Source organism: Perca flavescens, chromosome 15 (genome assembly GCF_004354835.1).
Source record: "Perca flavescens isolate YP-PL-M2 chromosome 15, PFLA_1.0, whole genome shotgun sequence".
Classification (NCBI taxonomy): domain Eukaryota; kingdom Metazoa; phylum Chordata; class Actinopteri; order Perciformes; family Percidae; genus Perca; species Perca flavescens.
Window position 1 is genome coordinate 4,281,419 of NC_041345.1, and position 24,834 is coordinate 4,306,252.

General features: G+C 41.8%; 2 protein-coding genes across 2 annotated transcripts; both read left to right on the top strand.

Annotated features, from left to right (window-relative positions):
• The first annotated feature begins 466 nt into the window (after window positions 1-466).
• On the top strand, window positions 467-16,237 carry LOC114568864 (ankyrin repeat and fibronectin type-III domain-containing protein 1). Its single transcript, XM_028598483.1, has 17 exons — window positions 467-616; window positions 780-980; window positions 1,910-2,023; window positions 2,404-2,501; window positions 3,693-3,783; window positions 4,460-4,567; window positions 5,038-5,137; window positions 6,559-6,688; window positions 6,832-6,951; window positions 7,172-7,278; window positions 10,285-10,399; window positions 10,724-10,890; window positions 11,285-11,465; window positions 12,387-12,549; window positions 13,168-13,334; window positions 13,479-13,683; window positions 13,895-16,237. Exons 2-17 carry the CDS (start codon window positions 956-958, stop codon window positions 14,605-14,607), a joined length of 2,604 nt encoding a protein of 867 aa, XP_028454284.1. The 5' UTR covers window positions 467-616; window positions 780-955; the 3' UTR covers window positions 14,608-16,237.
• A 1,885-nt stretch (window positions 16,238-18,122) lies between these two features.
• LOC114569281 (GTPase IMAP family member 7) lies at window positions 18,123-20,428 on the top strand. The gene is made up of 2 exons (XM_028599104.1): window positions 18,123-18,156; window positions 19,395-20,428. Exons 1-2 carry the CDS (start codon window positions 18,123-18,125, stop codon window positions 20,426-20,428), a joined length of 1,068 nt encoding a protein of 355 aa, XP_028454905.1.
• Window positions 20,429-24,834: the final 4,406 nt, after the last annotated feature.

Genomic DNA, 24,834 nt, shown 5'->3' on the forward strand with positions numbered 1-24,834 from the left:
TCTGGCCACTTTGGCTAAAATGCTTTTTTTCTGTCCTCTGGCAGGGTTTCTTTTTTAAATCACGAGATCTAATTTTGACATTACATGCTGACTCTGTGTCACTATGAATACATTATCTCAGGCGAGACTGCTGCTCTGATTTATGATTTCATTCATGTATCCTGTATCACCGTCTCGTCCACCGCCAGTTTCTTTGCACAGCAACTCCCTTCCCTCTGCCTCCATAAAATAAATCTCCCTTTCAATATGAACTCTCTTCTGTCTCTCCCGCCCACCTCCTATTGGCCCTTCACCCTCTCCCTTGCTCCCCATTAGTACAAGAACCTGTGGGAGGCAGTGGAGAATGAGGACACTTTGGCCGTGCAATCCCTGCTGTCCAGAGACCACACCAAGTGTGGAGGAGGAGGAGGAGGAGGAGGAGGAGGAGGAGGAGGAGGAGGAGGAAGCATGTGGGAGAGAGGGGAGAAGAAAGAGAAGGACTGGGAGAGAGAGAGGGAGAAAGGGGTGAACAGGGTGAGCGAACAGGGTCTGGTCCCCCTGGACGTGGCTGCCCTTACCCACAATTCCCCTCTGCTCAATGTGTTGGCAAAGGCGGGAGCCAGACATAACCCTGTTTGTAAGTCTTGTGTTTTAAAAATATCACGAGTAACATCAAAATTCAGTTGGAAGTGGAAACGTTCAATTCAATGCAAATGATATTCAGAAGTCCGTCCTTTCTCATGCTCCTTCTCTTGTCCGTCTCTCTCTCTCTCTCTCTCTGGACTGTGTTATCTTGTCAGTGTGCCGCCCGGCGGAGTGGGCGCTTAAGCTGGATGCTCTGGTGGCGCTGGCGGGTAAACGGGTGGAGGAGGGGAAGCAGGAGTTGTTGAGGAAGGCGGGGGCAGGGCCCCAGGCAAAGGCTGATGTCCAGAGACACATCAGCTTATGGAGCCTCAGGCTGCAACTGTACTGCCGGATGAGACAGAACTTCCATAAAACAGGTCAGTGGTGGTGGGTCAGCTTGTGACATTTCTAGGTCACAGGCCTCTCAGCTCACCTCTACGAACCCCTCCCCCCCAAAAAAAACTGCTGACAAGAGACCGCAGTGATCAGGTATTCAACCCAACCTTTGCCTAGGTTTTACTGATTTCCTGTCTGGACTCTTGTAACGCCCAGCTGGCCTCTTAAAAGTTTCTCTCTCTCTCTCTCTAGCCCCTTTTTAACTCATCTAAGATTCAACAGACTCCCTCGTCATTCACCTATCTAAATTCTCCCATGCCCTACATTACGTCCACCAGCTGCCAGTGGCTGCTTGTATCAAAACCTTGGTGCTCTATATGCGAGGGGAACCCAAGCCCGCAATATCTCCAAGGCTTTGGTGCAACCTTTTCTTTCGCTTTCCTACCAATTTGCTCAAGTCCTCTTCCTCCTACCTCTCCATTGGTTTGAACTCTCGTGGTTTTGTTTTAGAATTATGTGATGATTTCCACTCTGTACCTACTTAAATTGATCTGTATAAATGGCTCTCCTTAGTTCTCATTTCATTTCTCTTTCAAGCACTACGAGTTCTCTTTCCTGACAGTTTTATGATTACAGCGTTATTGTAATAAGGCACTGGCTCTTATTTTTGGTGCAGGGAAATGAAGCATACTCTTGTTACAAATCTATCTGGATAAGAGCGTCAGCGAAATCCTTCAAATTTAAAATATGAATGTGTATTTGTCTGAGACTTATTATATCTATTCACTCCGGGTCGTGGCTTATGTGCAGAAATTCATCATTAACTGGGCTTGATGTTATAGTAATATTATGATAGCTTGCAGATTCCTGTAGGGAAACTCTGTTCACTGGCTCTATTCATATCCAAGCAGGTCATAGTAACTAAGTAGTGCTCATTTTGAACTTTGTTCTGTCTAAATGTTTCACCCAGAGCTCCCTGGGCCTCCCAGTTATGTGTCCATACTGGTGACCAGCACATCCTCTCTGTTTGTGGTGATCCAAGAGCCAGAAGGTGACACCGTGGGGCTCATCACCCGCTACAAAGGTAGGTGGTGAATAACAAGACTTTAATATATTAGTGAATGTAAGGATTGATAGATGCAAAATAATAATATAGGAGGCATGATCAAAACAGGAAGAGAGACGTGATGGCTAAATAAAAGAATAATCAAGGTCTTACACAACATTTCATTTAGCCTGACAGGTATAAAAGCTTCATATTTATAGAGCTTGTTTGGCTTCTTTATATTTGCTTTTGAGTTTTGACAGCTGCATAAAATGTTATACTTTGCAGCCAAGGGTAGATTACGCCTAGGTACAGCAAGTTCCCGAAACTGTAAACACTCAAATCCTTAGCTCTACCCTATGGGGGCTTTGAGTAAAGCCAGAGAAGTATCTGTCACTGAGATTGTTTTGTGTTCACAGTGGAATGGAGCACCTCAGCCTGCTTCAAACGCATCCTTGGCTCAGCCCAAGTTACAGAGACCAAGAACCCATCCCATAGTATCAAGGGACTCACAGCAGTAAGTCGTGCAGTATCTTTATACACTCCTACACACACACAAACACACACACACACACACACACACACACACACACACACACACACACACACACACACACACACACACACACATCAGGATGTCCACAGATTCTAACTCCACACATAGATATATGCAGGAAAGAAAATGTCCCATATTGTAAAAAGTGAGATTTCCATGTCTTTTTTTATTATCATAAAGAAGATGGAAGTGCTATAAAAATACTGTGAAAGTATCAATACGGAGATCTAAACTGACCAATCAGAGCAGACTGGGCTTTTCCAGGAGGGAGGCTTAACCCTTGTGTTGTCCTTGGGTCAAATTTGACCAGTATTTTATAGTTTTTTTTTTCAGAAATATTTGTATATTAATAATATTGTTTCTTTTAAGCAAATTGCCCCAAAATAAAATGGATGCATGGATGTACATTGTATGGAACCCATACAACGTATAAACAACAATCTTACCAGGTAAAAGAAATGATTACTTTTATTACATTTTGACTTTTCAATTTGATAGCATTTCAAAAAAGTATTTAAATGGTTTCAAAACAGCATCCTGTCTAAACTTTAACCAGTCTGTGATCCACTCAACATCCTCTGATCTTAACTATTAGTCAAAGTAATTCATAATTTCAGCTTTTTTGTTAAACTCAAAAATTAGGTAGAATGTCATATACAGTACATTAGGTTTATTGACCATGAATTTATAAAAGCATTTTTTGACCCAGAAAGGATAACAAGTTTATGGTGGACGGGAAGACAACACAAGGGTCAAAGAGGCAGGCGCTTAAACCTTTCAGACAGAGGGTGAAGAATACAGGTCTAGTCAGACAGACAACATTAAAGCATGTAAACATGTTCTAATAGAAATCCAAAATACACGTATGAACCTGAAAATGAGCATAATATGGGACTTTTTCAGGGACATGCAATCATGCACACATCTATGCAATACACAGCTCCTGACCTACACAGACTGTATTTATTGCGCCTAAATCATCATCATCATCATGTTCCCATAAGAGAACACTTATCCCACTCAACTGCACTGTACCTAACCTAAGATGAATAAATAATGACAGCAGTGTGTGATTTCTTTGTCCTGGAATGAACGATTGATAAGGTTAATGCATGGTGATCATTTGGTGGTCTGGTGCTTCTCCAAATGCAGGGAGTGCCTTACTTTGTAAGAGTGAGTGCCTACAATGTGAAAGGATGGGGCCCGCCTCAGTGCTCTACTCCAGTCAGCGCTGCCCCCTCCAGTGAGTATACTGAACTGCAAACTGGGATGAATGTGGACTTACCGATTTGAAAGAGCTCTATTCTTGTTCTCTCTCTCTGTCCTTGTGTAATGAAATTACTTGGCTGGCATCAAGCTTGATGTAAAAAAAAAAGTGGAATCCACTCATGGCTGGTAGATTAATGAATTATAAAATGTGGAGAATAAAGATGTCACCAGGAGTCAATGGGCCTTGTGCTTTGAGTTTGAATTGGGCTCATAATCTCTCTTGCATGCCATCCCCTCTTTCTCGCTGCATTACTTGCTGTCACTTTCCACTCTATACTGTGAAATGAAAATTACCACACTATGTTTTTAAAAAGGCAAAAGAAATATTCAAATAAATCCAAACATAAGTGAATACAACCAAAGAAGTAATATTCACCATGTTGCAGTGTCAGTTAGGTGACACAATTTAACTTGAACATCATATCTAACTTAAAAAAGGAGACATCAGCAGCTCAGAATGAATCAGCATTGAAACAAGTTGCAGCACACGCACTCTCTTATGCAGTCGCTCTTGCCTTCGAATTACCAAGATAGGAAAAAGCAGCACCGGGACTCGCCTGCAAATTAGTTTTTTGATGTCTTGAATGATTTTCCGTAATTGCATAAAAAAAAGAGAGCAATGGTTTGTTCCTCTGTTTCTTCCCGTGCAGGTTGGAGAGAGTGCATCGGTGTGAAGTCACAGTTCCGAAATCACGAGGGCCTCGTGAGGAAACTGCTGGAAGACGCCAGAGAACCACATTACAGAGGACATTGCATAGGTAACACCGGCTCTTGGTGATGCAGTTGCTGTGAAGCAAGCATATACAGTATGAATCCACAAAACTATATGTACAGTATGTAGTGCCACAGCATCACTTGATTTTCTCAATGAAAATAAAACAAAAACATATTAACCCTTAGATTTGACCCTTTAGAATCCCTTAATTCATACAACAGAAAACAACTGTTGTATTATTATGAATTAAGTGATTCTGAACACTGAGGACATCCAAACATTAATTGTTATGATGCGTCCTAAGGACCCGATATACTCACTTCACAGATTTCTATTCCTATTTTACACCATTTTATATCAGCAGCGTTCACTGTACCAACTCTTTTCATTACAGATAAAATTGTTCCACTGCCGTCACCCATTCAAAATATATCTTGTGCGAGTGCAGTGTATGTTCTTTGGGAGATAAAGTGATTCTCATCCCGACTGATCCTCCTCTCTTCCGCTCCACAGAGAGCTCTAAGCCCCAGAGTCCCTGCAAGCGTCTCTCTGTGTCTCGAGGCATCAAACAACTGTTCCAGTCCGCCACCAAGTTTGTTCGTCTCCTACAGAGGTAGCGCTCCATATGTTTACCTGTCCCACCTTGTGGGTATGGGGAGTAGCGGATTAAATGTGATGCGATTACAGCAGTGCAGACGAGTCCAAACTCTTTAATCTGTTACGGTTATTAAAAAGAACAGTAGTCACATTCAAGCTGCCGTCAAGATAAGTGAAGCGATCTTTTGAACGGGATGATGTTTGAAATAACTGAACTGTGGGAAGTGACACGTGACTGAAGGCTTCTTGCTCCTAAGTAGGAAAAGGTGTAACTGCAGGAATAGGAACCTCAGCATGGCTTTAAAAAAGTGGTTGAACACTGCATAGATCCCCTAATACTGTATCTGAAGTCTCTTTTATATAGGCCTTAGTGGTCCCCTAATACTGTATCTGAAGTCTCTTTTATATAGACCTTAGTGGTCCCCTAATACTGTATCTGAAGTCTCTTTTATATAGACCTTAGTGGTCCCCTAATACTGTATCTGAAGTCTCTTTTATATAGACCTTAGTGGTCCCCTAATACTGTATCTGAAGTCTCTTTTATATAGACCTTAGTGGTCCCTTAATACTGTATCTGAAGTCTCTTTTATATAGACCATAGTGGTCCCCTAATACTGTATCTGAAGTCTCTTTTATATAGGCCTTAGTGGTCCCCTAATACTGTATCTGAAGTCTCTTTTATATAGACCTTAGTGGTCCCCTAATACTGTATCTGAAGTCTCTTTTATATAGACCTTAGTGGTCCCCTAATACTGTATCTGAAGTCTCTTTTATATAGACCTTAGTGGTCCCTTAATACTGTATCTGAAGTCTCTTTTATATAGACCATAGTGGTCCCCTAATACTGTATCTGAAGTCTCTTTCCCAAAATTCAGCCTTGGTGCAGAATTACAGCCACTAGAGCCAGTCCCACAATGAGCTTTCCTTAGGATGTGCCATTTCTGTCTGTAGCTATTGAGGAGGAGAGAGGGGGGGGGAAAGGTGTAGGTTGGGGGTGTGGCCTTGACCATCTGCCACTTTTCTCGTTTGAAAGCCATGATATCTCTCTCTCTCTCTCATGGGTGGGCCAAATTCTCTGGGCGGGCAAAGCAGAGAAAGGGGAGGTAACCTTTCCCCTTATGACCTCATAAGGAGAAGATTCCTGATTGGTCCATCTGAGCTTTCATTTTCTCAAAGGCAGAGCAGGATACCCAGGGCTCGGTTTACACCTATCACCATTTCTAGCCACTGGGGGACCATAGGCAGGCTGGGGGAATGCATATTAATGTTAAAAAAAAACATAAAGTGAATGATTTTCATGCCATGGGACCTTTTAAAAAACCAAAAAAACAACAGCACTATTAAAACATTAATGTATTTAGAAAAACATGTTTCCTACTGGACTTTCATGTTGGTCTGTGAAAACTAATTTCATTGGGTCTGTGTCGATCTTATTAGGGGCGTGTACTTGGCTACTGTGTTCTACCACAAGGAAAACATCCTGGTGACAGCTGAAGATCAAATCCCACTGGTGGAGATCCATTGCTGCTCCACCTCCATCATCCACGACTTTCTCTGGTTTGCCAAGGTAAACTGTCAGCAGAACACGTGAATACGTGTAATCAGTTAGTGAATTGTTCTATTTATCGTTTCCACGTATTATTCAAAATGAAGGCTGTGGCATTTTCTGTGTGAATCCCAGTTAAAAATGTACTTTCTTTCTTCTTGCAGTTGTCCTGTGCATGGCAACAAGTGCCCTGGCTCCAGCAGGCCCTTTCCTCTGCTCACTCATCCCCCTCCTCCCTCCTTCAGAACAGGCACAACATTTTAAGAGCTGTTTCCCAGCTGCAGGTAGGACGTTAAGCCGCACACTCAGCACAATGAGAGGCATCAAAATGGGTTATTGCTTTTTAAATTATCTCTTTATATCTCTTCTTCCTCCTACTCTTCTCACTGGTGTCTCCCTTCCCTAGCTCAGGGGTCATATCTGTACCCCGTGTTTCACTGCATTAATCACTTATATCCTCAAATGTATTCATCCTCATGTTACTCAACCTCTCTCTGCCTTCAGTCCTCTCTGGGAACAATGGAACTGGGCCAGGTGTACTACGAGCCTCTGAAAGACCGGCAGGGCAACGTCATACTAGTGACTCTGAAGGAGTTCCCAAATCCTCCCAGGTGAGAAAGAGTCCTTTGTTGCATTCTGTTTATCCCTGCCAGACATTTTTTCTTCTTCTTCCGTTCCTTACAAAGAGCACACAGCATCAAAACAGGCTTTAACCTTTGTCTTCTTTTTGAAGTACAGACTTTTAACTCGCCACCCAGCTGCTCAGAGTCGCGTTCCAAACAATCACTGATACAAACATTTTCACAATCTACCACATTGTGTGCTAGACTTTATCAATCAGCTAGTCTCGCATTGCCAGACCTTCCTCCACAGCGCTGCGGAGAAAGGTCTGGCTAGTCCACACAGCATTCAGGGATGGGAGAAAAACATGCTCTGGTTTATTGGCATTTCTTTAAACCAATCGCAATCGTCATGGGTGGTGCTAGGAGCCGGACACAATGACTGTGCCGCTGCAAAATAGCCTCAGGAAGGAACTTGTTTTGGTGGAACATGCTTATCTTTAAAAGTTGTTTTCGTCGTGCAACAGGAAACTCAGATTGGACAGATAGTCTAGCTAGCTGTCTGGATTTACCCTGCAGAGATTTGAGGAGCAGTTAACCATAGTGCTCACAAATCCACCGGAGGTTAGAATGCCAACACAAAGAAAGCGGAAAGTAAGGAACATCCGGTCGAAAATAAGGGACGTCGCTTTAGATTATCAATCATCCAAATCCGACTCTCCCTTAGCCAAAGGGAGATAATAACCTAATCAATCAGCAGGCTGGGCTTGCTCAGCACAAATGCAGAATGTCTGTTGATTTATATGTTATACTTGTATGAATTGTTCAGACTGAGCAGGGGCGTCGCACCCGTGGGGGATGTGGGTGTTTTAACACCCACACTTTTCCCGGTGAGAGGGTTCAACACCCACACTTTTTCTGCAGTTTTTCCGCAGTTTTGCACAAACGCCTCGCGTCGAACTGCCGCCGTAGCTACGTCGTAACTGCGTCCATAGCAACGCTCTGTTTTTCATGGCAACGGTGTGTACTTCCGTGTACTTCGCAGCGGTCTTATCCTTATCATCCCGCTGCTCCGCGATCGCCGTCTGCACCCTGTCATCACATATACCGTTGGAAAGCTCTCTCTCTCCTCTACAATGCCGTCGGATCCAAATATGGTCATTTCCTTTTCATCAGCAACCAATCGTGAAAGTAAAAGGGGGATTTGATTCTAAAAGCGCAATCTCATTGGCTGATGCCAATTTCTGACAACGTGATTCGCTTAGAATGGTCACGTGAAGCGCTCTGACATTTCCGCGGTAGTTCCGAATGTCAAAAGAAGTGCGTCGAAAACCTCATATGTCAATGGTCGAAAACGGTCGAAAATCACCTCAGAGAAGACGAAAACAGTTGTTATTAGCAAGAAGACACAGGGGATTACACACTATGACAGCAGATGATGAAATGTCTTCACATAGTACGCCGATGTGTCAACTATCGTTCAGAAAACAGGAGTGTTCAGACAGCGGAGGTAATCAGTCAATCTCTCTCTCTCTCTCCCTCTCTCTGTCTCTCTCTCTCCCCGCAGTTTACAGAAATCCATAGCCTAGCTACATGTCATATATTAAATATGTAGGTGTCACATATATACTATTCTACTATAATTATTATAGAATACTAAACAAATCTGTACATTTTGGGATCCTAAGTGGTTGTGAGTCCCTCATGCTGTGGCAGGCAGATCCATGTTTAGCTGTCTCTCCTAGGAGAACTACCAGCTTCTCTTCTGGTGTTAACTTTGGAAAGTTTTATTTTTTGGGCTATTTTTCCAAGGTCTTAGTGAAGATAGTTTCTCCCAGTGGAGGAGGAAGTGCATCTCTGTCTGACCCGGTTGGTGGTCACTGAGCCTGTCTCTCTCTGACCTGTCTGTCTGACCCGGTTGGTGGTCACTGAGCCTGTATTTAGTATGGATGGTAACTGCACCTTTTTAGGTCTACTAGCAACGTTAAATGAAAGCTAACATGTACGAGTAGTTTCCCATGTAAGAAGTATAACGTTCCGTAACATTAGCTAGGTTATAGCATTCATAATAAACTGATAAACGGATCATAATATAATTACGTATGTGGTCATTTGCATAAATAGCACAACAGATCTAAACATTGGGTATAGCCAGGTGAAAATGTCCTGTTGACATATAACAGTAAAAGACCTAATGTAAAGGTCTGAATGGAAGCCATTTAGGCTACCCATGAGCATTAATACATAGAGGCAGGAAGAAGTGCTTTAAACCAGTATTGATTATTGAGTGTATTAAACCAGTATTATTATTATTATTGCAGAGATGGGGTTTGGGGCTGAGTCAGTGGGACTGTTTCTGGGGGATGAGTATGAGGGAAGAACAAGGGTAAGGAGAATGCAGAAGACAAAAGGTAGGTAAAATAAAAAGTGAACCCCCAGAAACAGTCCCACGGACCCAGCCCCAAACCCCATCTCTGCAATAATAGGCTAATTAATAAATGCTGGTTTAAAGCACTTCTTCCTGCCCCTATGTATTAATGCTCATGGGTAGCCTAAATGGGTTCCATTCAGACCTTAATATTAAGTCTTTTTCTGTTATATGTCAACAAGACAATTTCACCTGGCTATACCCAATGTTTATTTATATATATATATATATATATATATATATATATATATATATATATATAAATAAAATCTGTTGTGCTATTTATGCAAATTAGCACATATGTAATTAGATTATGCTCTGTTTGCCCATGTTAACAAACAGTACGACAACGTTCTCTCTACGCAGACTTCAAACGCAAACTTATTTTTCGTGTGTTTTTATACTTTTCTAGTATCACTCATTTAAATGGGAAGTTTTTTATATCTTGTATGTTATACATTTTGTACCCCTCTGTCATTGTATCCATCATTTTTATTGTTAATAAACAAATCACATCCATCCCCCTCACTTTTGAAAAGCTTCCTACGCCCCTGAGACTGAGTTTTTACATTGGTGGTTCCACGTGGTTGCATTTCATTTTTACTCTTTCTCTTCTGCACTGCTCCAAGCCCTCCTGACCCTCCGCTCCACTGGATGCCCCTGGACCGCCTGGAAAAGAACCGCAGCAGAACTCCTCTGCTGCCTGAGCCCACTTCCATGGACATGCTCTACGAGCAGCTCAAGGTGAACCTGGGTTTGGGTTTGTGTAAAAGAGAGACACATTAGAAAAAGGTCTTACATTATGAAGCAGTAGCTGCCTGCAACGGAATGTATTGACCGCATAGAGTGCATAATGGTTGAGTGTATTGACTTTCCTGATTTAATCATTGAGTCATGTTTTTATCTCTTGTGCAAACTCAAATAACTCCCAAAATGCCATGGAATTAATTTAGCAACACAAATCTAAAGCTAAATGATACACTCCGAATCAACTGCATCTAAACACAGTATCCTACTTACATCTTTTACAATCCCCAAACGCCATACCTGTTTCTCTCTGTTCTCCAGGAGATGCTGTCCCTCCACAGGCGCAGCATTCAGGTGGCCCAGCCCGGTCTGTACGTTGGCATCCTGAAACTGTGCAGCTCTGTGGAACAGATCAGAGTCCTGGTGCCCCAGAGGCTGCCCAATCTACTCTGCCACACACGGGTCCGACACAATGCCCACGTTTCCAGGTAACACAGTCTGAAAAATGGCCCAGACTCATCACAAACTATGCGGATTGATTCAAAAGACCATAGCAGTCCAAATGCTGTAAAAATTCAAATTTCAAATGTGGTAACTCCTGGCATTAGAAAGGATGCTGTTTGGCAGCCAACTTTCAACTCTTGGATGTTGGACTTTCTTCACCAACAAGGCAGTGGCCCCCTGCTTGCAACTGCATTACCTTACAACAGTTATTTAAACATTATGTTAAATCAATCAAAAAGCGCGAGGAATGCTTTGGAAAATGATCTGTCTGAACATAAAGTATTATGCAACGCAGTAGTAAATGGACCACAACATCCAACTCAGTTATCATGCCTTTTACAGCAACGTTTAGTTAACTGCATCATCATTGTGTGACAGAGAGGAGTGGGCGTGGCTTCAGAGTCATGTCAACACCACAGCCAATGGCAGCGCTCTGAACCTGTTGAGTGGTGAGGACGAGGGAGCGATGGAGAGCAGCAGCAGCCCGGTGGAGTTCGTCAGGTCTCTGAGAGCAGCAGTCACACATCTCCTGACCAAGCTCAACATCCCCCTCTACAGGGTAAAGAACACCCACCATGACATTCTTTTTTCTAAACAACTTGTTGTTATGAATCGATCAGAACAAGGGCTCTTCAAAACCAGGGACACCTTAAAGTTATAGTGTGTAGTTTCTGTCGCCCCCCCATGAGGAATTCTAAGTAATGACAACAAAACTGTCACCGCGTCGACATGATTTATGTGATTGAGCACCCCCCACACCCCTCCTCAACACAGTTGCCAGTAGCCAAGGAGGACACGGAGGATTAAAAAAACATGATGGACTCTTCAGAAGAGGCAACTATCTTCACTCGAGTTTCTGCGTGGGAAAGTCACCGGATCGCCACAATGTTCATTAACATCCAAAAGTTACGCACTAAAACTTTAACTGAAAGAGAGATGGAGCAGGGACCCTCCTACTACATATGTTGTATAAAATTAAATTGCATAATAAACTGGGCCTACAATAACCTGAAGGACAGCCTAAAGCCTTTATGCATATCTTTTTCTTTTACGCATAATACCAAGCTATTAAAATAGCCTAATAATTGTTGGCATGATTTTATAAATCATGTTTTAATGTTAAACATACATGTGGCACGGTGAATCCTTAGGATTAACTGTATCTGTGGATGGCCGTAGTGACTGTCTTACCTATAGGCCAGTAAGCAGTGGGGATTCATATTTGCTAATAATATGGTGGATTCATGTTAAGACTCAACAATAATTTGGAGTGACTGTGAGGACCCCCTAGGGGTCCCAGACCCCCCGTTGAAGATCCCTGGTTTAGAAAGTATTCTGAACTGATTTTGGTTGGTCTGTATTTATACTATTTTATAATTTCACTGGACTGCTTCCTGGGTAATGCAGGTATAATCAAATTCTGTTCAACAATCACAGATTTTCATAACATGCGGACATATTTTTTTTGCGTCTGTGACAGGCGTATCAATATGGTGTGTACACCCGGGAGCTGCTGCAGTTTGGAGACAAGATGTCCATGGTGCTGCTGCTGCCTCCCAGTGAGGACTTCAGCTCCAGCTACTGGCCTATGGTGGGGACCAAAGAGTCTGGGCTCACCATGCCCCTGCAGATCTTCGAGCTGGGTAGGTGGAGAACTATAGTTCCACAAGTCCATAGATAGTACCACAGTGTGTCCATTCAAGCAGTGCTAAAATGGGGGCCAACAACAAGGGGAGTTAAGTTAGAGAATAATCAAACAGGGATCGCTGTGGACCTTGAGGATTTGATCAAATACCTGACAGGGTAACCTAACAGCACTGTGTCCTGGGGTCCGTTTAAGTTAAGAAAAATAGCAGCATCATAAGAACATAGTGACAGAATCATTTAATCTCATTAAGATCAATAAATGTGTCTCATCTGCAAAGAAACTAAAAAAATATTAACCCCAAAAATAATCCATGAAATGCATTTAAACTTTTGCCCGTGTGAAGCACACTGATGTACAGTATCTGATCTTTTGATGATGAGACACTTTCATTGTTTTTCCTCATCTAATTAGTCCTTCCATCCTCCTTTTCATCCCCACCGTAAGGGTTGGTTTTTCTCTAATTAAATCCATTGTTCCTTTTGACCCTTTCTGAAAATTCCCACGCTAAAGGTTTGATACAGTAAAGAGCGCTGATGAGTTCTGAGGCTTCTTTTTTTTTTTTTTTGGCTTTAATGATGTGATTTTGTCTTCTCCATCTTAACTCATCAACCAGTTCACTTCTGGACGTATGAACGGGACTTCCTGTCCCAGTACTGCAAGGCCTGGGTGGGGCTGGAGCTGGACACTCACCTGGCACAGCAGGCTCTGCGGGAGGCCCTGGACACCAAGGAGGTGCAGGAAGCCCGAGAGTGCCTGACCCACGTCACCGAGCTTTCCCAAGTAAGATCATAAAATCAGACACGAAAGAAGACTCAAGTGTAGCAGCATAAATATTTTGTATTTTGAAAATTTCACTTAATGATCGGGAGGACATTTTTTTCGGTGTCAGTTTCTTTGTTGCCCTACATTTTCCTGTTTCTTCAGCGTCTGGATGTGGTGTGGAGGGACGCCCGCTGGATCATGGACTGTCTGCAGTGCGTTCGGTCCAAGCAGTGGGTGGGGGCGGTGCCTCTAGGCCTGGTGATGGGAGGAGACCCGCCGCCACGTCCAGAAGGCGAGGAAGAGAGGGAGAGTTTGACTGCCAGACTGACGTGGCCCCATCAGATACAAGCACAGAGAGCCATTGCAGGTACAGCAATGATGTGTAAATAGTCAAGTTAATAAACTTCTACAAGATTAGCATTGCAGGTCAATCACATACAGTATGTTTCTTCAGTCACCATGTTCACCATCTTAGTTTAGCTTGTTAGCTGCAATATGAATTACTGTAATTTGCTTCCGATTGAATGCTGCTACAGTTGGAGGATTACGATTTTAACTTCTTCCTGTTTCACTTCTAGAGCGTTCAGCCAGTGTGACCCCACCAAATGTCATCTCCGCCGAGATTTCCGCTCCATCGGGAGTCATGGACGTCCCCAAAGAGGCCACGCTGTTAATGGAGGGTGTAGTGAAGGGAGGATACCCTGTAGACATTCCCACTCAGTCAACTGTAGACTTGACAAGCATTGGCCAGTCAGAATTAGGATGTGAAAGCGCTTTTAACAAATCTGGACTAGAGCCCGGTGCTGTTGCGCAGTTTGAAGTGGGCTACACAGTTTTAGACAAACGTGAGGAACAGAACTTTCCCTCCAGCATCGGTGATGTAATCCGGCCAATGGAGATGGCAGAGCTGGCGGACATCTTTCCCACGCTGAGTCTCATCGAGGAAGAGACGCCCAGTGGCCCGTCCTCACCATCAGTTATGGATATGCTGGAGAGCTTCGCACTGAGGATCGGCGAAAGCAAAACCTTCTTCGACTTGGAGAATTCAGACTTGATCAACGGAGCCGGGTGTCCGTCAAAGCCCAACCCGGACCGTAACAGCGCCGGTAGTGTGACAGAGACTCACTGTAAGAATTCGGCCAAGGTGAATGCCACAGGCGGCGACGTGTCTGTGATGAGCTGGCCTATTCCTCCAGAGGATACAGAGACTCAGCAGGTTCCCGTAAAGGGAGCATCCTTTACGTTAAGACACCAGGTGGAGTGGGACAGACCTGCTGACACTTCTTCCTGATATCGACTCAAGCACCAGCCTACTTTGTATCACTTTAAAACCAAATCAGTAGGCTGCAGCGTAGTTGATTGACAGACGTTTTTATTTTTTCTTTGTCGATTAGTGTCCAACATTTAATATGAACTACTGTGGAGGAAAATTCAAGTGACATCGAGATACAACTTCATCTTACACGATTTATGTGGTTTGCACATTTCTGGGCCTCTAGTTCATATTTCTTTGATATTCAGTTCATAAGAGCTTATTGTGTGGAAAAACTAAACTATAATTTATGTGGTTTGCACATTTCTGGGCCTCTAGTTCATATTTCTTTGATATTCAGTTCATAAGAGCTTATTGTGTGGAAAAACTAAACTATAGTCATAGTTTATGACTTGAAGCTCCATCACTCACTACAGGACCAAGCAACATTGCTGCTCGGTGGAGCTAGTAAACAAACTCATTAAAAGCATCCAGTTCAGTAAAATGGAAGTGTTTTTTTACTTTATTTGATCAGGGACAATGCACAAAAAATATTAGTCTATAAAAGAAGAGATGTCATGTGCCAGGTTATAGCAGAAAATGCTAATTTCCAACCGCAGTCCCTGGACAGGTTGAGGTTATACTTACAAAAATTCATAAAATATATGTACAATACATGAAAGCATTACTTCACTCACATCATAAAAACACTCTCCACTTCAGGAATCTATCACTCACTCACTCACTCACAGTTTACATCATTTATATCACAGTCATTGCTTTGCAGTCTATAAAAGACTGCCCTACTGTACTGTATGTGTAGAAAAATCGTTGTGTTTCTCTTTGGTTTACCTGTGTGCACTTTGGCATGCCATAACAAAACAGAAGCAAAATGTATAATCCTGTTGCTTATATGTGAACTGCTGTCAGTCCAACCGAGTTCTACCGGTTCCTGCCAGTTCTGATATCCAAGTTCTGAAGCCCAGATATCTAATGAGAGAAAAAAACGCATTTTGCGTGGGTGCTGCAAGAAAACCAAACTCAAGATGTGAACTTACAGTTGTGATAAGGACGTAGAGGATAATTTCTTCTTCAGTTTCCTTAGTTATGGTATTTTCACCAATGGTCCTTCACTACAAAGGCCTATACAAAAGCAGGTTTTCAAGAAGTACTCAAAAGTGTCTTTTATTTGCCTGAATTTGCCTACTATGTTACAACTGTCCGGGCCTCAATTTGTTAAGGAAAATGCAAGACATTCAAATTCCCACATTCATGTCTGCTCTTTTTTTTATTTATTTTTTTGCTTCGGAGATTTATCCTCCCGTTGTTGTATCTGTATATCTTTACCTCCTTCTGCATGGCATCCACTCAACCAGAGATCGAACTACAGCCAAGGAAACACGCAGACTTGTTTTAATGTTTTGGTAGTAACCGAAGAGAGAGTGAGCAAATTGTGATGATTGGATAAAGAGTTTTCCTTACATGGCTCCATATATGGCTAATTGCACATGGCTGTTTTTTTTTTTTAATTAGGAGCTATTATCTTTGGTAGGAAAAAGATAAATACTTAAGTGAGTTATAAGATTTAAACTTCATGAATGGTCATTATGTATTCAACTGTTAAGTCAGTTGAACTGCTGCCCAAACTATTGTTAAAAATCCTATTAAATACTGCCTATGTTTGCATTCCCTAAATGTCTTCTATTTTGTGTGTAAAAAGGGGAATAAATCAATGTCTGCTTTTCTGTTCAACATTTGAAGGCCCTGCAGATGTAAAACCATCAAAGCTCAGTTTAATTGACAAATTTATCACATCTCATCCTTACGATTAAGTGAAAACGTGGGGGACATCTATTTCGGAGACTATTAGGTTTAAAGAAAATCTAGTTGAACAATATGTGGAGGGTTTTGTCCCTGCTGTGTTAGAAATGAGTAGACTTAGCAGAGTGCATTCACCTTGTAATAACATTTCTGTGATAAGGAGGGTACAAAGCGATATATTAAATTCCTAATTAACTTCTTTGCATCATCAAATAATCACTGATTAGGAGTTCAGAGCAGCATTAACAAGCACAATTTCAGTTTTCCCCTTAGGTGCCACTCATGAGTGTGCCTCAATGATTCACAAAAGTTATCTGGCTAGTTGTATTGTGATGAAACAACCTCTATGGCCTCTATGCCAGGGGTCTTAAACAGGTTTTAAACCAAGGACCCCTTAACTGAAAGAGAGATGGAGCAGGGGCCCCCTACCACATATATTGTATTAAATGAAGTTGCATAATAAACTGGGCCTACTAGAACGTGTAGGACAGCCTCAACAGGAAAACACAAACAGGAAATTACACCCTAGCTAATAATATGTTGGATTTATGTTAAAGGTTCCTGGATGAAAATGTCACTTTGTGATCAATCAGATACAGTATTAGGGGACCACTAAGGTTTATATAAAAGAGACTTCAGATACAGTATTAGGGGACCACTAAGGTCTATATGAAAGAGACTTCAGATACAGTATTAGGGGACCACTGAGGTCTATATAAAAGAGACTTCAGATACAGTATTAGGGGACCACTAAGGTCTATATAAAAGAGACTTCAGATACAGTATTAGGGGACCACTAAGGTCTATATAAAAGAGACTTCAGATACAGTATTAGGGGACCACTAAGGTCTATATAAAAGAGACTTCAGATCCAGTATTAGGGGACCACCAAGGTCTATATAAAAGAGACTTCAGATACAGATTTAGGGGACCACTAAGGTCTATATAAAAGAGACTTCAGATACAGTATTAGGGGACCACTAAGGTCTATATAAAAGAGACTTCAGATACAGTATTAGGGGACCACTAAGGTCTATATAAAAGAGACTTCAGATACAGTATTAGGGGACCACTAAGGCCTGTATAAAAGCATCCAAAAAGCAGCATGTCCTGGGACCTTTAAGACTTAACAGTAATTTGGAGGCCCCCCCCCTGCATTGACTCTGAGGACCCCCTTGTTGAAGATCCCTGCTCTATGTGGTTCAATGCAGTTCGATATTAGACACACAACTGTCTCTTTGAATTGTTTTCACGGAAAATAGTACGTGTGTGTGACTCTACGTGGAGAGTCAGTGTTGACCGGAGACTACTAGAATGGTGAGTGTTCACCGCCCTCTAGTGGCCACAGTCAGGTACTAGAATAAAACTGATAGGTGTGCGACTATCACAAGTAACAACAGTTAACATCAGCACTGGTGGTCGCTGTAATAGTGAAGAGACGTATTAACAACATTGTTTATGATATGGTGGTCTTCCCCGCAGCCTGACTCTAACCTTAGGGGTGGACAGCACCGCGGTGGGCCGTGGCAGTGTGGAGCGCCTCTCTGCTCGCCCGTGGACTGCAGCTGCTCTGATGTGATGCTCTCTGCGGGCTGTGGTGCTAAAGTAAATGACAATAAAAAGCAAGGAAACATCTAAATCACAGCGGGAACGTACGGAAACCGTCTCCTGTTATTTCCGGACACCGAAAAACCCGGCAGGTCCTAAGGCTCTATTGTAGTTTCTCTGTTAGAATGTCGTCATCTGAAAATGCTGCGTCACATACAGGTATGTAGACTACTGTTAGTGTTATCACTTAGAGTTGCTGATCTGGGCAACTATTGTGCCATTGCACTGCACGCTACTATCCACCAAAATAATAATAATAATAATAATAATAATAATAATAATAATAGCCATTTAGAATATCATATGCTATATTACAATCAAACCTAATCCATGATTAATAATTAAATTAGCTCAAATATGATCTGAAAAATATGAAGCTGCAAAGATGAATTGATTAGTTGGCAACTATTACATTAATCGCCAACTATTTTGATAATCGGTTTGAGTCCTTTTTTATGATACAAAGTAGACATTTTCTGATTCCAGCTTTTTAAATGTGAATTGTTTCTAGTTTCTTCACTCCTCTGTGACAGTAGACTGAAAATCTTTGACTTGTGGACAAAACAAGACATTTGAGGATGTCATCTTTCTGGAAAACACTGATTTTTTTTTAACCATTTTCTGACATTTTATAAACCAAACAACTTAGTGATTAATAGAGCAGGGCAATATATCGATATTAGGCCTATATCGATATCGTGATCAGTGTCGGAGTGGGACCAAACAATTTACCGGGAAATTGAATAGACTATCGGCCCGCCGTACGGGTTGAGCAGAGGCCGCCGGATGGTGTTGCTAAGAACTTGCAATGTGTAACCATTATCAGACCGGCCCTCCGGTCCCGACTATCCCGATTGCCACTCCGCCTCTGATTGTGATATGAGACTAGATATCTTCTTAGATTTTGGATATCGTAATATGACATAAGTGCTGTCTTTTCCTGGTTTTAAAGGCTGCATTACAGTAAAGTAATTTTCTGAACTTACCAGACTGTTGTAACTCTTCTATTATTTGCCTTTACCCACTTAGTCATTATATCCACATTACTGGTGATTATTTAGCAAAAATCTCGAGTAAATATTTTGTAAAGGCACCAATAGTCAACACTACAATATCGTTGCGGTATCGATATCGAGGTATTTGGTCAAAAATATCGTGATATTTGATTTTCACCGTATCGCCCAGCCCTAGTGATTAATCAAGAAAATATAATCGACTATGAAAATAAAACTTTGCACATTTGATCTTTTATATATTATTACTGTGTATTTTTTTTTAATATATATGCTAAAGTCTGGATAATATATGTTGTTTGTATATGATGTTTGTATATCTGGAGTTGTAACAAAAATAATTTCCACCTGGGATTATTAAAGTATTTCTGAACTTTGTTCCAGTCTGTGACGCATCACCCCCAACATCAGAGGCTGAACCCCTGAGGATTGTCCTGTTGGGGAGGACAGGAACAGGCAGAAGCTCCGCAGGCAACACCATCCTGGGCAGGTCTGCCTTCTGGGTCAGCGTCTCCCCCGGCTCCGTCACCACACAGTGCACGAGACAGACTGGGACAGTAGACGGGCGCAGCGTCTCCGTGGTCGACACTCCGGGCTTCTTGCACACACGCCTGAACCCCGAGGAAGTCATGGCAGAGGTGGGGCGGTGCGTTGTCCTATCCTCTCCGGGACCCCACGTCTTTCTGGTGACCCTGCAGCCCGGCAGGTTCACCCAGGAGGAGAGGGACGCCTTGGAGTGGATCAAGGCTACGTTTGGACCTGAAGCGACCAGGTTCACCATGGTGTTGTTCACCCGGGGAGAACGGCTGCAGGGCAAACGCATCGAGGACTTCCTGGGGGAGAGCGGCGAGCTGTCGGAGTTTGTCAGCAGCTGCCGTGGCGGGTACCACGTCTTCGCTAACAGTGGACGGGACGAGACAGCGGACAGCTCGCCACAGGTCGTGCAGCTCCTGAAGAAGATAGACAAGACTGTGGCGGAAAATGGAGGCGGTTGCTATAGCAGCGAGATGCTCAAGGAGGCCGAGCAGGCCATCAGGGTGGCGCGAGAGAGGATTCTGGGAGAAAGGGGACACAACCTGTCCCCACAGAAGGCGGCTAAAGACAAAGAGGAGCAGAGACCAGAGTTTGAGAGGATGAGGAGGGAGGAAGAGGAGGCCAGGAAACGGGCGGAGAGGCTTTTCTGGTGCGAGCTGGTGACCGCGGTGGGGAAAGGCGCTGCGGAGGGGGCAGGGATCATGGGGAAGGACGAGGGGAAAGGGAAGGCTGTGACGAAGGTGAAGGTGATGGAGAGGGCAGCAGCTCTAGCAGCCTCGCCGCTCTCCATCACTTCAGCTGCAAAAGCGGTGGGAGGTGCGGTGAGGGAAGGAAGCAAGGTGTTATATAAACACAGAAAAACGTTGCTGAAAACACCTCACTGAACCCAGACCGAGTCCAGTGTCCCTCGGTGCAGTAAACACAGGCCCAGTGGAGCCTACGGTCAACGGAGAGGTGAGAGAAAAAGTCACTTAGCTGTACAGCCGCAAAGATGAACCAGAAAATCAGCTTGTTGTCAACGGTAACACTTTACAATAAGGTTCACAAAAAAATAAGTAGTTACTGTTTTTGAAAGGGTAGTTAGTCTTTTTCAGAAGGGTAACGAATGATTAGTTGCCCTTTTTCAGAATGGAGGGTAACGAACGATTAGTTACCCTTTTTCAGAAGGATAACGAATGATTAGTTACCCTTTTTCAGAAGGGTAACAGATGATTAGTTGCCTTTTTTCAGAATGGAGGGTAACGAACGATTAGTTACCCTTTTTTAGAAGGGTAACGAATGATTAGTTACCCTTTTTCAGAAGGGTACCCTTTTTTAGAAGGGTAACAAATGATTAGTTACCCTTTTTCAGAAGGATAACGAATGATTAGTTACCCTTTTTCAGAAGGGTAGTTACCCTTTTTAGAAGGGTAACGAATGATTAGTTGCCCTTTTTTCAGAAGGGTATACCCTTCTGAAAAAAGGGCAACTAATCATTTGTTACCCTTCTAAAAAGGGTAACTATAGTTACCCTTTTTTAGAAGGGTAACAAATGATTAGTTACCCTTTTTCAGAAGGTTAGTTACCCTTTTTTAGAAGGGTAACAAATGATTAGTTACCCTTTTCCAGAAGGGTAACGAATGATTAGTTGCCCTTTTTCAGAATGGAGGGTAACGAACGATTAGTTACCCTTTTTCAGAAGGGTAGTTACCCTTTTTTAGAAGGATAACGAATGATTAGTTACCCTTTTTCAGAAGGGTAGTTACCCTTTTTTAGAAGGGTAACGAATGATTAGTTACCCTTTTTCAGAAGGGTAACGAATGATTAGTTGTCCTTTTTCAGAATGGTAGTTACCCTTTTTCAGAAGGATAACGAATGATTAGTTACCCTTTTTCAGAAGGGTATAGTTACCCTTTTTTAGAAGGGTAACGAATGATTAGTTACCCTTTTTTCAGAAGGGTAGTTACCCTTTTTTAGAAGGGTAACAAATGATTAGTTACCCTTTTCCAGAAGGGTAACGAATGATTAGTTGCCCTTTTTCAGAATGGAGGGTAACGAACGATTAGTTACCCTTTTTCAGAAGGATAACGAATGATTAGTTACCTTTTTTCAGAAGGGTAGTTACCCTTTTTTAGAAGGGTAACGAATGATTAGTTACCCTTTTTCAGAAGGGTAACAGATGATTAGTTGCCTTTTTTCAGAATGGAGGGTAACGAACGATTAGTTACCCTTTTTTAGAAGGGTAACGAATGATTAGTTACCCTTTTTCAGAAGGGTACCCTTTTTTAGAAGGGTAACAAATGATTAGTTACCCTTTTTCAGAAGGGTAGTTACCCTTTTTTAAAAGGGTAACGAATGATTAGTTGCCCTTTTTCAGAAGGATAACGAATGATTAGTTACCCTTTTTCAGAAGGGTAGTTACCCTTTTTTAGAAGGGTAACGAATGATTAGTTACCCTTTTTCAGAAGGGTAGTTACCCTTTTTTAGAAGGGTAACGAATGATTAGTTACCCTTTTTCAGAAGGGTAACGAATGATTAGTTGTCCTTTTTCAGAATGGAGGGTAACGAACGATTAGTTACCCTTTTTCAGAAGGGTAACGAATGATTAGTTACCCTTTTTCAGAAGGATAACGAATGATTACCCTTTTTCAGAAGGGTATAGTTACCCTTTTTTAGAAGGGTAACGAATGATTAGTTGCCCTTTTTTCAGAAGGGTAGTTACCCTTTTTTAGAAGGGTAACAAATGATTACTTACCCTTTTTCAGAAGGGTAGTTACCCTTTTTTAGAAGGGTAACAAATGATTAGTTACCCTTTTCCAGAAGGGTAACGAATGATTAGTTGCCCTTTTTCAGAATGGAGGGTAACGAACGATTAGTTACCCTTTTTCAGAAGGGTAGTTACCCTTTTTTAGAAGGATAACGAATGATTAGTTACCCTTTTTCAGAAGGGTAGTTACCCTTTTTTAGAAGGGTAACGAATGATTAGTTACCCTTTTTCAGAAGGGTAACGAATGATTAGTTGTCCTTTTTCAGAATGGTAGTTACCCTTTTTCAGAAGGATAACGAATGATTAGTTACCCTTTTTCAGAAGGGTATAGTTACCCTTTTTTAGAAGGGTAACGAATGATTAGTTACCCTTTTTTCAGAAGGGTAGTTACCCTTTTTTAGAAGGGTAACAAATGATTAGTTACCCTTTTCCAGAAGGGTAACGAATGATTAGTTGCCCTTTTTCAGAATGGAGGGTAACGAACGATTAGTTACCCTTTTTCAGAAGGGTAGTTACCCTTTTTTAGAAGGATAACGAATGATTAGTTACCCTTTTTCAGAAGGGTAGTTACCCTTTTTTTAGAAGGGTAACGAATGATTAGTTACCCTTTTTCAGAAGGGTAACGAATGATTAGTTGTCCTTTTTCAGAATGGTAGTTACCCTTTTTCAGAAGGATAACGAATGATTAGTTACCCTTTTTCAGAAGGGTATAGTTACCCTTTTTTAGAAGGGTAACGAATGATTAGTTGCCCTTTTTTCAGAAGGGTAGTTACCCTTTTTTAGAAGGGTAACAAATGATTAGTTACCCTTTTTCAGAAGGGTAGTTACCCTTTTTTAGAAGGGTAACAAATGATTAGTTACCCTTTTTTCCAGAAGGGTAACGAATGATTAGATTTTTCAGAAGGGTAGTTACCCTTTTTTAGAAGGGTAACGAATGATTAGTTACCCTTTTTTTCAGAAGGGTAGTTACCCTTTTTTAGAAGGGTAACGAATGATTAGTTACCCTTTTCAGAAGGATAACGTGATTAGTTACCCTTTTTTTTTTAAGGGTAACGAATGATTAGTTGCCCTTTTTCAGAAGGGTAGTTACCCTTTTTAGAAAGGTAACAAATGATTAGTTACCCTTTTTCAGAAGGGTAGTTACCCTTTTTAGAAGGGTAACAAATGATTAGTTACCCTTTTCCAGAAGGGTAACGAATGATTAGTTGCCCTTTTTCAGAATGGAGGGTAACAAACGATTAGTTACCCTTTTTCAGAAGGATAACGAATGATTAGTTACCCTTTTCAGAAGGGTAGTTACCCTTTTTAGAAGGGTAACGAATGATTAGTTACCCTTTTTCAGAAGGGTAGTTACCCTTTTTAGAAGGGTAACGAATGATTAGTTACCCTTTTTCAGAAGGATAACGAATGATTAGTTACCCTTTTTCAGAAGGGTAGTTAGTTACCCTTTTTAGAAGGGTAACGAATGATTAGTTGCCCTTTTTTCAGAAGGGTAGTTACCCTTTTTTAGAAAGGTAACAAATGATTAGTTACCCTTTTTCAGAAGGGTAGTTACCCTTTTTTAGAAGGGTAACAAATGATTAGTTACCCTTTTCCAGAAGGGTAACGAATGATTAGTTGCCCTTTTTCAGAATGGAGGGTAACGGACGATTAGTTACCCTTTTTCAGAAGGATAACGAATGATTAGTTACCCTTTTTCAGAAGGGTAGTTACCCTTTTTTAGAAGGGTAACGAATGATTAGTTACCCTTTTTCAGAAGGGTAGTTACCCTTTTTTAGAAGGGTAACGAATGATTAGTTACCCTTTTTCAGAAGGATAACGAATGATTAGTTACCCTTTTTCAGAAGGGTAGTTACCCTTTTTTAGAAGGGTAACGAATGATTAGTTGCCCTTTTTTCAGAAGGGTAGTTACCCTTTTTTAGAAAGGTAACAAATGATTAGTTACCCTTTTTCAGAAGGGTAGTTACCCTTTTTTAGAAGGGTAACAAATGATTAGTTACCCTTTTCCAGAAGGGTAACGAATGATTAGTTGCCCTTTTTCAGAATGGAGGGTAACAAACGATTAGTTACCCTTTTTCAGAAGGATAACGAATGATTAGTTACCCTTTTTCAGAAGGGTAGTTACCCTTTTTTAGAAGGGTAACGAATGATTAGTTACCCTTTTTCAGAAGGGTAGTTACCCTTTTTTAGAAGGGTAACGAATGATTAGTTACCCTTTTTCAGAAGGATAACGAATGATTAGTTACCCTTTTTCAGAAGGGTAGTTACCCTTTTTTAGAAGGGTAACGAATGATTAGTTGCCCTTTTTTCAGAAGGGTAGTTACCCTTTTTTAGAAAGGTAACAAATGATTAGTTACCCTTTTTCAGAAGGGTAGTTACCCTTTTTTAGAAGGGTAACAAATGATTAGTTACCCTTTTCCAGAAGGGTAACGAATGATTAGTTGCCCTTTTTCAGAATGGAGGGTAACGAACGATTAGTTACCCTTTTTCAGAAGGGTAGTTACCCTTTTTTAGAAGGGTAACGAATGATTAGTTACCCTTTTT